The sequence below is a fragment of the Ursus maritimus genome, unplaced genomic scaffold (assembly GCF_017311325.1).
Source record: "Ursus maritimus isolate PB19 unplaced genomic scaffold, ASM1731132v1 scaffold_8, whole genome shotgun sequence".
In the NCBI taxonomy this organism is placed as follows: domain Eukaryota; kingdom Metazoa; phylum Chordata; class Mammalia; order Carnivora; family Ursidae; genus Ursus; species Ursus maritimus.
Window position 1 is genome coordinate 77164333 of NW_024426996.1, and position 13767 is coordinate 77178099.

A 13767-nucleotide genomic window follows, 5' to 3' on the forward strand; every position below is an offset into this window, starting at 1 on the left:
CGTCCTGACCCCAGGAGCACATGGTCAGCCTGCGCAGTTCCCACAGCTAGAGGCATGTACCTCATGGTTAGCACTGCTCCATGACGCTCATCTTCCAGCTCGTCTTCGTCTGTCTATTTCTCCCACAAGACTGGGGGATCCTTCACGCCAGAGACTACAGCGTATGCCCATCAGCTGCGTGACCTGGGACAAGATACTTAACCTCTGCGTACTTCAGTCTCCTCATCTGTAAATGGAACTAATCAAAGTACCAACCCACAGGATTACTAAAGATAATGTATAAGAGCACTTTGTACACTTCAGACGCTGAATACTGGTCTATGTGGTCCAATATTTTATGCCAAATGTCCCGTGTCCAAGCACTGAGGAAGCAGGAAAAAGTTTCCATTGTTTTTATCAGCTTCTCAAAGGTGTCTGTGAACCTAGAAAGTTTTTAAGCCAGTTTGAAAACTGCCCAATGATTAAAATTTTATTTTGAGTCTATTTTGCTCTGCATGCCCAGAAATAAAGAACGAGAAAAGAAGAAAATGAAAGGAGAAAAAAGGAATGAAAAATTCTAACATTGCTCCTGGAAAGTGTACTCCATGAGGAATAGATCACCAGGGCCATTTTGCAAAAGAGAGGGTCCTGGGTAAGGAGAAATGCCCTCCGGAGCCCCCAGGAATGCCAGTATGGAAGAAAGGGAGAACTGTGAAAACTCTGGGGGCAAAAGCAGAGCAAGAGGCAGACTCTCAGTCCACACACACGTGAGCTTTCCAACAACGGAGCTACCCAAGAGTAAAGCAGGCTGCTGAGTAAAGTGCTGATCTCCCTGTCACCAGAGGTATGCAAGGAGAGGGTATTTGGAATTCCTACACTAGAGGAGAGATGGGGGCATCGGGGAGAAGCAACAGACACCACTTCCTACCTTCTTAACATTGAAAATTTTGCATAACTTAAAAGATTCCTTTTGACTTTAAGGTTGTATAAATCAAATGTTTGCTGAGATATTATTAGGACTTCAGCCCTAAGGGTCTATGAGTATGGGACAAAATACAGGGCAGCATACTTTGGGGACAGGTACATACTCTAAAACAGCTACCTGTTTGCTCTGCGCAATTTTGCATCAGACCCACTGAGCCACGGAACTGACCCGAGGTCATTATTCAGTCAAGGCCTAGGGGACATGCGTGCTATGACGCTCCAGCTTAAACTGAAGGCCCTTATTGTACAATCTTGCTTTTCAGTGGGAAATGCAACGAAGCCCATTAATAGACCAGCTCTGTCCTCTCCCTCCTGCCAAAGTACCACTTGGGAGGCCCTTTTTAGAGCACCAAAAACCCTTCATGCCACCCTCATCTTCTTCTGGATGGTAACCACCCAAATACTAAATCCACAGACAGGATATTTGTTAAGGAAAGTCGAATGCAGAAGCGGCTGAAACCTCACTCAGCAAAGCAACACCCTTTGCAGCCTGGTTTCATTCATCCGCCCGCGCAGTGTGAAGCTTCTCTGTGAGTCACCTGCCTGCCAGAGCACTCCTGAGAGATGCCAAAGAGAATGGGACGCTGTCCCAGCCCTCCAGCGTTCAAGCAAGTGGACAAACTAAAGTTACTGACGTGGGAGCGCTCACAGCTCCCAGCCCCCGGGGGAAGGATCCTCCATGGAGAACGGACACAGCTTATATGGGGGTGGAGGGCTGGACAGGGGTAAGGCTGGTCAGGGAGAATGTTCCAGCTGCCTGCAGTACAAGCCCAAGGAAGGAGTGGGCAGCAGCAACCTCGAATGTCCACAGCCATCGCTTCCCTCCTTTTCCCTGCTTGCTCTTGTTTTCCAGACCAGCGTCTCTAGGAAACACCCTAGATCCCTCTCCTTCCCCCAAGCCACCAACACCAATTCACAGTGGTCTTTTCTCAGAGCAAAGTTAGGATTTCATCACTGCATCTCTCCGGGGCAACGAATCTCAACCTGTGTTCAGAACACATGTTCAAACGGTATAAAAAACTGCAGCATTCTTACCGTAACTAAAGACCTACACAAAACCACGTCAGTCAGCATGCACAGCACATCCCTACTACTGTGCGACAGCCTGTCGCAGGGGCCTGAAGAGCTCACGTGGTTCCGCTTCAGCACCACGGCACTGTCCAGGGCCCTGACTCTGGGTCCTTTTATCCGCACGAGGGCAAAGTCCTCTAGAGGCTTGCTTTCTAGGGCAGGAGCTTCCTTTGATTCACAAAAAAATTAGACTCATTCAACACCTCCCTGCTTGTCGTGACTGCCCAGGATTCCACCTGATACGTGTTACTAGAACGATTTGTAGACTCGGTTGCGAAAATATAAATTTTACGTGCTGATCAAAATTTAGCAGCACATCTGCAGAGGATTTTTTTAATACATCACTCTGCTCACAGCTCATGGGCTGCGGCCCACTGGTGGCTAGAATAGCTCACATTTCCTATCTTCTACTGGTGCCTTTTGTAATGGGTTCCTAATCTCCATATCTGGTCCTTGGCTCTCACCGCCCCCCCCCTGCCCCAGCCCCAATCTGGATTTCCAATCACCCGCCAGACACCTCAGCTTGGTGCTCATTCCCAACTTCATTCAACCTAAGAACCAGCACAGGCCTTTTCTTCCAAACTCACCCCTTACACTTCCTGACCACCTCATCAGTAGCTCCAACAAGTGTTTATTACCATGATTTATGTGCCCTTTCTTTTTCTCTCTCTCTCTTTTTTTTTTTTTTTTTGCCATAACTTTCACACCTAATCCTCGTATCTCCTTAAGAAAGCTTATCATGGGGCTTCTCTCCGTTGATTGAGGTCTGATCACGTGACTTGCTTTGACCATGTGACTGTGAGCCGTAATTGAGCGCAAGTCCTTAAAGGCGTGTCAGGTTGCTACCAGTCTCTGGTGCCTCTCTCCTCAGCTCCTTCGGCCTGAGCCCCAAAGTGAGGCCATATAAGGAACAGACCCATTGTTCACCAGCATCCAGGGGCAAAGCTACAGCCAATCCAAGGCCCTCATACAGCATCAACAAGAATTAAATGTATGTTGTTGGAAGCCAGACATGGCAGTGGTTTGCTACGGAACAAAGCTAAGACACCTTCGCACAATAAGAGTAACAACAACTAACCTATAAAGGATACAGCTCATGCAGGCACCAGCCTAGGCGGCTGACACATAGTAGGTCATTTAATTCTCAGGCAAAAACCCTACGGAGTATTATTATCCCCATTTCACAAATGAGAAAACTGGTGCTTAGATAGAATAAGACACTTGCCCCAATTACACAGCGAATCAGTGGAACAATTAGCCTCCAAACCCAAACTGTCTGGTTTCAGAAGCCACACTCCTCCATGCTGCCCTTATCATACCAGCTTCGCAGGCCACGAACTTCCAGTGGCTTCCTGTTACCCACAGAATAAAGTCAGAGTGTCCTAAACTTGGAACTGGGTCATCTACTCCAACTCTATAAAGAAAAGGAATCCCCGGGCGCCTGGGTGGCTCAGTCGGTTAAGCATCCAACTCTCAGTTTCGGCTCAGGTCATGATCTCAAGGTCATGAGATCAAGCCCTGCATCAGGCTCCGTGCTCAGCCCAGTTTGCCTGTCGCTCTCCCTCTGCTCTTCCCCCTGCTCTCTCTTTTCTCAAATAAATATATAAAATCTTGAAAGAAAGAAAGAAAGAAAGAGAGAAAGAGAAGGAAGGAAGGAAGGAAGGAAGGAAGGAAGGAAGGAAGGAAAGAAAGAAAGGAGGGAGGGAGGGAGGGAGGGAAAGGATTCTGAAGCCCAGGGAAAGGAAGTGATTTGCCTGGGATCAAATATCCCACCTGCATTTGAGCCAGACTTGGGACCTATGTGCTATTTCCATCACGTTGGGTACATTCTACCTGACCTCCAAAATGTCATAGACTCCCCCCATACCCGCACCCCTTCACACTTATCTCCCGTTCCCCACCCCCCGATCCATCTGCATCCAATGTCTCACTCTCTTCTGACCACGTTCATTCCCCAGCCCAAGTCTTGTACAGGCTGTTCCACCTGCCTTGTATGCTCTTCCCTTGTCTCCCCCAATTAAATCCTTCAACATCTAGCTCATCCTGCACCCCAAGTCCCAGGAAGCCACCCCCTACAGCTTCCACCAACACTGAGTCCTCCCCTCCCCAAGTCCCTCTAACACCTGTGCTCTGTCATCCTTAATTGCTCGTGTGTGTACTTGTCACCTTGGTAAGCTTGTTAAGGTCATGGATCATGAAATAGGTATTTTTAGCTGCCCGTCACACCCTGCACAGTTCCAAGAACAGAACAGATACGCGGTGAACGCTTGCCTGCTCACCTGCCATTCTGAGTTTTCGTTTCCTCAAAGAGAGAGCCTGAGTCTGGAGAAGGGAACGATCATCTGTCAGCCACTGAAATGTGCCAGGCACACTCACATATGTCACATCACGTGCGTCCCATGGATTCAGTCGTGGCCAAGTTCATCACGAGAAACAGACATGCAGGGCTAAGTTGGCATAGCTGGGTTACAGAAGTCTTAACGATATCATTGTTACCCTCTCTGAAATGCTTTTTAAGAATTTAATTTAAACAAAATAATTTTTCCCCTAAGAATATGGCCCACTTGAAGAAACTGAGGGTGTTTGCTTCTCTGTCCTGGACGACAGAAGCTCCGAATCGGTATCTGATGTCAGCTGCACACCTCCAGTGGCCTGAAACACTGGCAGGTCTGTTCCCAGCTCTTCCTCGATCCTCAGCCCTGGTATTCCAAGATTTCACTATATGCATGACAGATCCCTGCGGGCATCTCAAATTCTTTGTGTAAAAAAAAAGGGGGGGTAAATAAACTGAGTATGTGTAGATAAACTGAATGGTATCCCCAGGAAGAAGTGTAACAGGTCTCACGTGTTTTGCATATTTGCACATTAGAATAACTAATTGAGTCTGATGTGAGTTTCCCTTGCTGATCTCTTTCCTCCCTGCTCATCTTCATTGTTTGATGGAACGCACGCCCGCACAGACACACACCGATTTCAAGCGGATAGTGATTTTCATAGCAAGCAGACCAGCCCTTCTAGCCCCTCTGCTTGCATTTGGTTCTTCCTTCCTCCACAGGCTACTGCAAGAATTTTTACGTGCCCACCAAGTCTCTGTGAACCTTCGCTTACTCTTTGGGATACAAGGATATGGCTAGCCTGCCTTCCTCGTTGGACTGCTCTGAAAACCCAGTGAGAGATCACGGAGGTCATGCTGAATGCTGTAACAGCCTGCAAACCCACAAATGACCAGTCTTCATGAAGTCCTACTTTAAATAATAATAATTCTTCACCATTGTGGTGGACACTCTGGTCTCCCCCCCCCCCCCCCGGGCTTCTGCGGGGCCAGGAAGCCATGTGCCTTTGTTTGCTCAGAGCCACGCCCAGGATGTTCTCACACTTACCCACTGCAGTGGGCTCCAGAAACAGCTTTAGCTAAGTTAATCCCTGGCTGTGCCATTAATTTTTTAAAAAGCCACACATGAAAGAGCTTTGTAAATATTTTAAACAATCCTTAGGGGCTGAAGCTAAGTGTTTCTGCTTTTTCCCTCCTCTCTGTTGGGTACTCTATGATCTCAGGAAAAGGCTGCGGTGGGAAACAGAAGGAAAGATGCCCCATCACATTCAACATTTTCCTAACTCAGCCATGCCCCGCCTGGGATGTCCCTTCTCCTCCTCTGCTCAAGTACCCTCTCCCCCATCTCTGGATGCTCTGGCTAATCTGGAACCTTGTCCTGATTGTTCAGACGACAACACTGAGGCTCAGTGGGGCACAGAGTGACCCAACATCCAGCAGGTGGGATCTTGGGGATGAGCTGAGAGTTGTATCTTGGTCCTTTTCAACACCCAAGTCCCTCCACAGGCCACACACGCCAGGGCTACCAAAAACATCCAGGATTCGCTATCCCTGCTCAGAGCAGCCGCACCTGGAAGCAGAGGTTCGCACAGCACTGACCTGCCTTCATTTTCTCCCACACTCAGTTGCCTCTGGGCCTCCTTCCACTCATGCAGAAACCCCCTCCTCCCAGCACTAGGATGGGTGCCCCTTCTATGGTTTCCACCAGCCTCCTGTGTGTCCCCTTAGGACACCCCCCACACTTGGATGCAATTTCAGGCAGAAATGTCTGTCTTTGCCGAACTCTGGGAAGGCACGGGCAAACCCATCTCATGCCTACCTTCCCCAGCACCCAGCACAGTGCCCGGCCCGCGCAGTCCATATTACTAACTTACCAAATGTACTATTGTGCAAACTACGGGTGCCGCATCTGGAAAGCCACAGTGCCCTGCCACTCATTTAATGGCCTTCCGGTTCCTGTCACAACGTGTACATTATCAGCAAAAGATCCTCAGGAAGCTGAGGGTCCTACAAAGGAGCTCCATCCAAGTCCATCCTCCCTGGTTTGCTGTTTCTTTAAACCACAAGTCTCTCTGGGTGAAGTGGGCTTATGTGGACCGAATGAAGCTCAAATAAATGGTCATCAAGAGCCTCCTTCCCAGGAACTAAGTATACTTTTCGGCATCTCCTCCCCACTCACCCATGCTATCGAAGCTGCTAGAACCACTCCATTTGGTTCTCTTCGACACACAGGTTGACTACTGGCTTCGCACAAAGACGAAAGCAGCAGAATCAGCCAGCAGTTCTCCTGCCCTTATTATGCACCTAACACACACTAAGTGCTTTGCCAGAGTCCTCTTGGATGCACACTGGTCCTGGGAAGTGGCCAGTGTGGGCCCATGTGGAATGTCAGAGCTCAGAGGCTGAGAGGTGGCAGAGGGAGGCTGAGCTCCCAGATCCGTCTGGTACAAAAGCCTGGGCAGCCATCCCCACTCCTGAGGGCCACAGCAGGGGGGCAGGGCAGCTGCTCCAGTCTGGGGTACTTTTCTTACACACCTGCCTCAAAGACCATCGGGCAAAACCACGTTCTTGGAAACCAGGTTCCTAAGAGGGGGACAGACCTGCCATGGGCCACAGCCACAATGGGACCCAAGGCTCCAGACTCAGCAGTCACTGCATCACCTCCACTCCCATCACTCACCCTGGTTCCCCTGAGGTTCAGGGTTAGAGAGTCGCAAGGCAGGGACCTGCTCAAACAAACCCCCCTTTCCTGCCACACTGCTTGCCTGGGGCAGCCACGCCTCTTCCATTGATTCTTAGGCAACCAGAGTGTTATAGGACTGGCCACTCACACCTTCGAATCTCAGAAGGCAGGGATTATGGGTGGGTGAGAGATGGTCTCTACCCTCAGGGGTCACACCTCTAGACAGGAACTCACCAAAGGTCTGCTGGCAAGACCTGAAGCTGGGCCCAGGAGGGCTTTTCCAAGGGAAGACTCAGCCCACAGTCGGAGAGGAGGCACAGGGGTGGGGGCCTAGGGGGGCTCTGTCCCAACCTGCCTCTCACTTGTGCTCCAACCTCTGGGAGGCTTGGGTAGACAATGTCTCCTTCAAAGGATTTATTGAGAAGACTCAAAACAGTATCTGCCCAAGACTGGGCAGGCTAATGGGAAATGTCAGCTCCCTTCCCCTACCCAAGGCTGCGCTCCTGTTGGTGCCCTTGGGCTCCAGGAGCCAGGATCCTGGATAAATGAGTAGGCTGGGTTTCCTGTCCTCCAACCTCAGGTATCATGCTGGAGGCCTCTATCACACCCAGAATGCCACCTCCCAGCACCTGGCTATTCCAGCACCGCCACCAAAGGTCCACAGGCTTCCCTAGCGCCTGTGAGCCACATCCTTCAGGACTGGTTTGGCTCGACTCCGGTGCCAGGGAGGGAATGGGGTGGAGGCCAGGTCTCCCCAAAGCCGCTCCCTCAGCCCTCAGCTCCCCACCGGAGACAAAGCACGGATCCTTTGTTTCCGGCCACACCCAGGGACGGCGGACGGCTCAGCCCCCACCACCCTCCTACCCCTCAGCGTTAACCCTTCTGGGACCACAGCTGCCAGTGCGGCCCCATTAGATTTATTTTTAGCTGCGGTGAGGAATGGGAGGGGCGCTCCATCATGGCGCTGTCTCTAGGTCCAGGCTTCCACTCCATCAGTATGGGCGGGGAGTGGGAGGCGGAGGACGGGATTTTTCCTTCCTCGGGCAGGGAAGGAACTCCGCGGCGAGGGCCAAGAGCTGGACGGTGCGGAGGCCAGGCGCAGGACGCTCGCCACTCCCCGCCCCATCCCGGCTCCAGGGCTGGAGGGAGGGGTTCGGGCCCCCGCGCCCCTCCCTCTTTTGTTCAGCTCTGCATCCTCCCGGTCCACGCCAGCCTCCGGCACTTCCCGTGGGGTGGGGGGTTGGGGGGCGGCAAGCCCGCGGGGAGAGGGACCCGAGGCTCCAGCCCCGCCTAGCCATGCGGGGCTCCCCCCACCACCACCATTGTCCCCAGAGGCTGGGGGGAGGGGGCTGCAATGCTGAGATCAGCCCCGCCCCACCCGCCGCCACGCAGGAAGCCTCGGGGGCCGCCCCTGCCATCCCCCCGCGGATCCCGACCCTGGCGGCGACCACCCCCACCCCACAAAGAGCGGCGGGGAGGCGGTGGGGGTGAGGCCCGGCTTACCGTGATGTGCGGAATGCTCTTCTTGCCCTGGTAAGACATGGCCCTGCTGGCGCCCTCGGCCCGGCCGGCGGACCTGTGGGGCTGTCTTTCGCTCCGCCCGGCTCTCAACCGGACCCGCTCCCCGCGGGCGCGGTGACAAAGACCCGGGAGGGCAGTAGAGAGGGACGGAGGCTCGGCGCCCGCGGCTGCCCACGCACCCGCTGCCCCGGCTGCTCGGCCCGCCCGCCGCCGCCGCTCCGGCTGCCAGCACCGCCCGGCTCGGTGAGGAGGGCGGGAGGAGGAGGGAGAGGCGAGGGCGGGAGGAGGGGGCTACAGACAGACAGCTCCTCCCGGCGGCGCGGAGCCGAGCCCGATTCGCCCCTCTCGGCTCGAACCAGGAAGCTCTTCCCTTCCGATCCCCCCACTCCGCCCCCCGCCCCCCGAACCGCCCAGCCCCGCCGACCCCCGCCCCTCGCACACGCCCTCGGCGGCGCCCCGGCCTCGCTCTCGCGATTGGGAAGGTCTGTTTTTCAGGGTGCTTTTAAATGCCAGAGACGGCCTTGGGCTGAGCCGGCAAAGCCCGCGGCAGCGCCACAGGTGTGCGGCCCGGCATCTGCCGGCCTCCCCGGAACAGCTGCGCCGGGGAGGGAGTGTGGGGCGGGCGCGGAGGACCCGCCGGAGCTGCTGGAGCGTTCGGGGGCCCTCGGGACCGGGCCCAAAGACTGCCCCCGCCCTCTCCTGCCTCTCTTGCTGCAGCCTCCGTACGTCTGTCCAACCGCTGTGCGCACTCCCTGAATAGATCAAGCGCTTTTCCATCTCCAGGGACTCCAAGCCTTTAATTCAAGCTGTACCCTCTTCCCTAATATCTAATCCCAGACAAAAGGTTACCCATCTTCCAGACTCATCGTCAGTGTCCTCTCCATAAAGCCTTTTCTGCTACCCTTCCCTCTCCCATCATTGAATCAGCCTCCCTGAGGGCTCAGCAGGAGCCTTACTGCCAGGCCAAGGGAGTGCAGCAGGGATGAGAGAGACAAGGCCTGAACCTAATTAATGGCTGACCTGCTCTGCCCCCTGCAGCAGCTTCTCATCACACAGCAGCCGGGCCGGAGGCCACCAGGTCACCCCCACAGTCTTGCCTACCAGTGATTGGAGGGCCATACCACTGGTACTAAGGTCCCCACAGACCCCAGGAGGGGCTGGGGGAACAAGAGGAGAATAGATGTCCTGCCTCCCAGTGTATAGTACCATAGTCCGAGCACCCCCGACCCAGATGTTGCTCTGGGGAGGAGGTGGGCAGGAAGCCAGGACATAGCTTGGTAAACTTCTTGACAGGAAAGGAGAATAGAAGGAAGGGGGAAAGGGGGAGTCCTAGCAAGCCCCCAAAACCCTAGCCAGGTGCCCCAAATCTCCAGACAGAACAAAATGTTAAACTTCTCTGCCATTGACTTTCTGCCTGCAAAATAAACCCGCAGTATCTTTTAAAAGACCCATCTTCTTTACTTTCAAGTTGCCACCCAGAGGGAGGGTGTGCTAGGGGTGGTAAAGCACCCCCCTACGCAGGCTGAGGCCTGAAGTCCTTCCCTCCACAGCCACCTAGAGGCCAGTCACCCACACCAGGACAGGAGGCCAGAGATGCCTTGGCCAGAGATGTGGAGTTGTAGATTCACAAAAGAGAAGCAACTTAGTATTCCAGGAACACTAGGCCATTGTTTTCCCATTTTACAGGTGGAAAGTTGGGGCTTACAGAAATAAAATGATATCTCAGGTGCAAAGTATATTAGCTACGGCAGAACAGTTACTGGAAGCCGCACAGCTTATCTAGAGCTCATTCTCCTACACTCATTCAGTCTGGCCTCTGGGCTCTGAGCTGGGTCTTAAATCCTTGTTGATGACCAGAATTTGCAGGTCTCCCTTCCCATGACGCCTACATTTCCTTCCTCAGCGTCCTTAAGTCCTAGGTTCCACGCACCAGGACGTCCCCAGGGGTCAGGCTGGACAGGGAAGCTCCAGAGCTGCGGACAAGACCACGTGTGTATCGGGGGGAGGGGCACCGGTTCGCGATTGGCCAAACAGATCGCTGCTCCCAAGCAGACTTCCCGGGTACAAAGCGCCGCAGTCGCCCGGCCTAGGGCCTCAGCAAACGCTGCGCCTGCGCCGCAGAAACTCCTCCTCCCTCCCCAGGAGAGAGCTTTCTGGGCGGGGGGAGGACCTCCGGCCCCCGTACCCTCTGCAAAGCACTGGAGCCGCGAAGCCCGCCCCGGAACCCGAGCCCCGTGGCCGCTTGGTCCGCAGAAAGTAAAACGCTTCCCCTTGGGAGACCGTGAGCCCCTCGGCTCAGCAGTCCCAAACCTTGAGGACTTCTGGAGCCCTAGGCGCGCTAGAGGCGCCGCCTTTTGTCCAGTCCCCGAGAAGCCGTGGAGAAACGGAAGAGAGGGCCAGAGGGGGAGACAGAGGAGTGGAAGAGGTGAAGTGACCACCATCCCCAAATGCCTAGGCGCGGCTGCGGAGCTGGCCCAGGCAGAGCCTGGGGGCAATGCTGGCGCTGGTGACACTGACCGTAGCTCCGTCAGGGACGCACTTCCAGACAGCTTCCGGACGTGCACAAAGCGCTCTCGCCTCCCTAATACTCCACCACGCCTTGTGGGTGGCTGGGCGAAAAATGCCATCCCCATTTCACAGGTGGAGAAGCTGAGGTTCAAGAGGACGAAGTGCGTTGGCTGGAAACCAGGGTTTCCCGGTACCGACCCTGACTTCTGGATCCGCAGCCCTGAAGCCTCCCGCTCGGGCTCAGAAGTCTGCATCCCAAGCAAGGTCGGCCACCAGGGAAGGAGGTGGTCAGGGGAGAATACGAAGGGGTAGAGAAAAGGATATGACTCTCTCGATATCTCCGTCCCTTGCCCCCACCCCATCATTGCAGACTTCCCCTTTTCAGGGCGCCGAATTCAGGACCATGGAGAGTTCCCGAGCAAAGGGACAGAAGGCGGAGAGCAGAGAATGGGAGCAGCAGGAGACTCGGTACTGCGTCGTAGCAGCCGCAGGCTGGCCCAGCCCCCACTCCTCCAGGAAGCCCTCTCAGATTTCTGTCTGGATCGAGCTCTGCTTCCTCCCGCTCACTTTATGCCTCTCACAGTATTTAAGGGAAGAAGGGTTAATAAAAAATGGTAGTAAAATTCAACAACGAACATTTATTGAATGCTCACTGCCTACCAGCACTAACTGACTCAATTTTCACAATGAATCGTTGCCCACCCTGGCCTGGGGTGGGGCCAGCGTGCTGAGCTGGGACCCCAGCGCCTACCAGAGGTCTGGGACCTGAGCAGTGCTCAGACTTCGAGATCTGGGCTAAGCTGACAGCTCGCTGGCCCTCCGGTGTTCCAGCTTCCCTTGTCCTGGCATCTGGCCCCGACCCTCACACATACATCCTAAAGCTGTGCTGTCTACCCATCCATCGTCCTCCAATTCCCTGGCGACCTCTAGCTTACGGGAGGAGAGCCATAGGGACCACAGCCTGGCATTCCCTCTCCCTAATGCTCCTTCACTTTAGGAGGGTAAAAACCTCCAAGTCTAGGAAGCTAGAGACCAGGGTTCAAATCTTCGCTCTGCCTCCAACTTGCTCTGTGAGGAGAGCACACTGGCGTCGTGCTGTGGGACTCAGGAGCATCCCCTGAAGATGTCGGTGCTTGAGGATAGCAGTTTCTAGTTCTATCTGCCCGACCCATCTAAATCTTTAACCAAATCTTTCCCCCAGAAAGCACAGAAGGAGCATACAGGAAAGGTTCCTTTCAGCATTAACCTGTGTGACCACAGGCATTTCACTGAACATTTTCCAGAGCCTGGAACACCGTAGGTGCTCCATAATCACTAATGAGTGAGGGAATAAATGAATGGACGAATGCGGAAAGGAGCTCCCCTTCTTTTCATAAGGCAGGGAATGGGGATCCTTGGATTAACTTCACCCCAGAGGTCCCCTCGCGTTTTAAGCGTCCATGGGGCGGCTGTAGCCAACTTACTTTCCTTCTCAGAGCCTTGCTCTCCCTTCCTGCAGAAGTGGAGCGGGGGGCTGGATCTCGAAGGACCCTTTGGAGTCTCACGGGCTGGGCTGGCAAACCCCGACCAAATCGTACCACCTCTCCGACCCTCCAGTGTGACGGAGTGGGGGAGGGGCCTTCCGTGGCCCTCTAGAGCCCGGTGGCAGCGGCCCCGACACTCCGCTCAGGCGGCTCCACGCCCAGCTGCCCCGAGGGCCCCGCCCCCCGTCCGGTCCGCGCGCGCCCCGAGGGTACCTGGCCATTGTCCCGGCCGAGTGGCAGGTCACGGGGCGCGGGGCAAGGGATGCGCAGCGCGGGTGGTCGCTCATCGCGCTCGCCGGGCGAGCTGACCGCGGAGCCGGAGAGCTCACTCACGTCGCTGGCAGTGTCCTCGCTACCGCCGGGCCCCGGCAGGCCGACGGCGTCGGGCCGGCCAGCACTGCGAGGCGTGCGCGCTGAGCCGCGGCGGCCCACGCTGTACGCGTCGAAGTCGATGGTCTTGTTCTCGTAGGCGCCCTCCACCGCGGCAAACATGCCGCCGTACTTCTGGCGCGGCGTCTGCGCCGCGCTGCCCGGCCGCGCCAGGTACACGGGCAAGTCGTCCTCCGTGTTCCACGCGCGCCGCCGGTCCGCCATGCCGGTCCAAGGCCGGCCTCCCACCCGCGCTCCCGCCCGCCCGCCGCCCTGGCCACCGCCGTGCGCCGCGCTCAGCGCTCGCTGCGGGCCCGCGGCGGCCCAGGCGCGACCGCGGCCCGGGGAGGGGCGGGGCGGGGCGCGCGGCGGGGCGGGGCCGGGGCGGGGCCGGGGCGGGGCGTCCGGGCAGCTGTAGGCGAGCGCAGCGGCCGGCTACAAAGGACCGGGGGGCGGGGACGGCGGGGAGGGACGGTGACGTGCCGGAGCCGCAGCGCCGAGGGCGGGCAGCCGAACCGCAGTGCCCTCGCCACACCCCCATTCCCCGCCCCCAGGCCTAGAGCAGGGCGCGAGGAGAGCGAGGGGTGGGAGCCTCGAGTATGCACACACACACACTCGCATGAGCACACGCACACACTCCCCAGGCACACACAGGTTCGTACCAGCACACCAGACAATTACGCCATAAAACACGTGAGAAATGCACAAACATGCTGGCACGCATACACACACACGCACATGGGAGTCAATTACAGTCAGGCTTCCCAGTCACACACAGGCTCATTCAGTCACATCTT

The 13767-nt window shown here is 55.7% G+C and overlaps 1 protein-coding gene across 1 annotated transcript in view; it reads right to left on the minus strand.

Moving 5' to 3' along the window:
• CRMP1 (collapsin response mediator protein 1) overlaps nt 1–13195 on the minus strand; it is a 70064-nt gene extending 56869 nt beyond the window's left edge. The window contains exon 1 of the mRNA XM_040625448.1: nt 12815–13195. Within this exon, the coding sequence (XP_040481382.1) occupies nt 12815–13195 (381 nt within the window). The remainder of the gene's footprint in view (nt 1–12814) is intronic.
• Between the last annotated feature and the right edge of the window lie 572 nt (nt 13196–13767).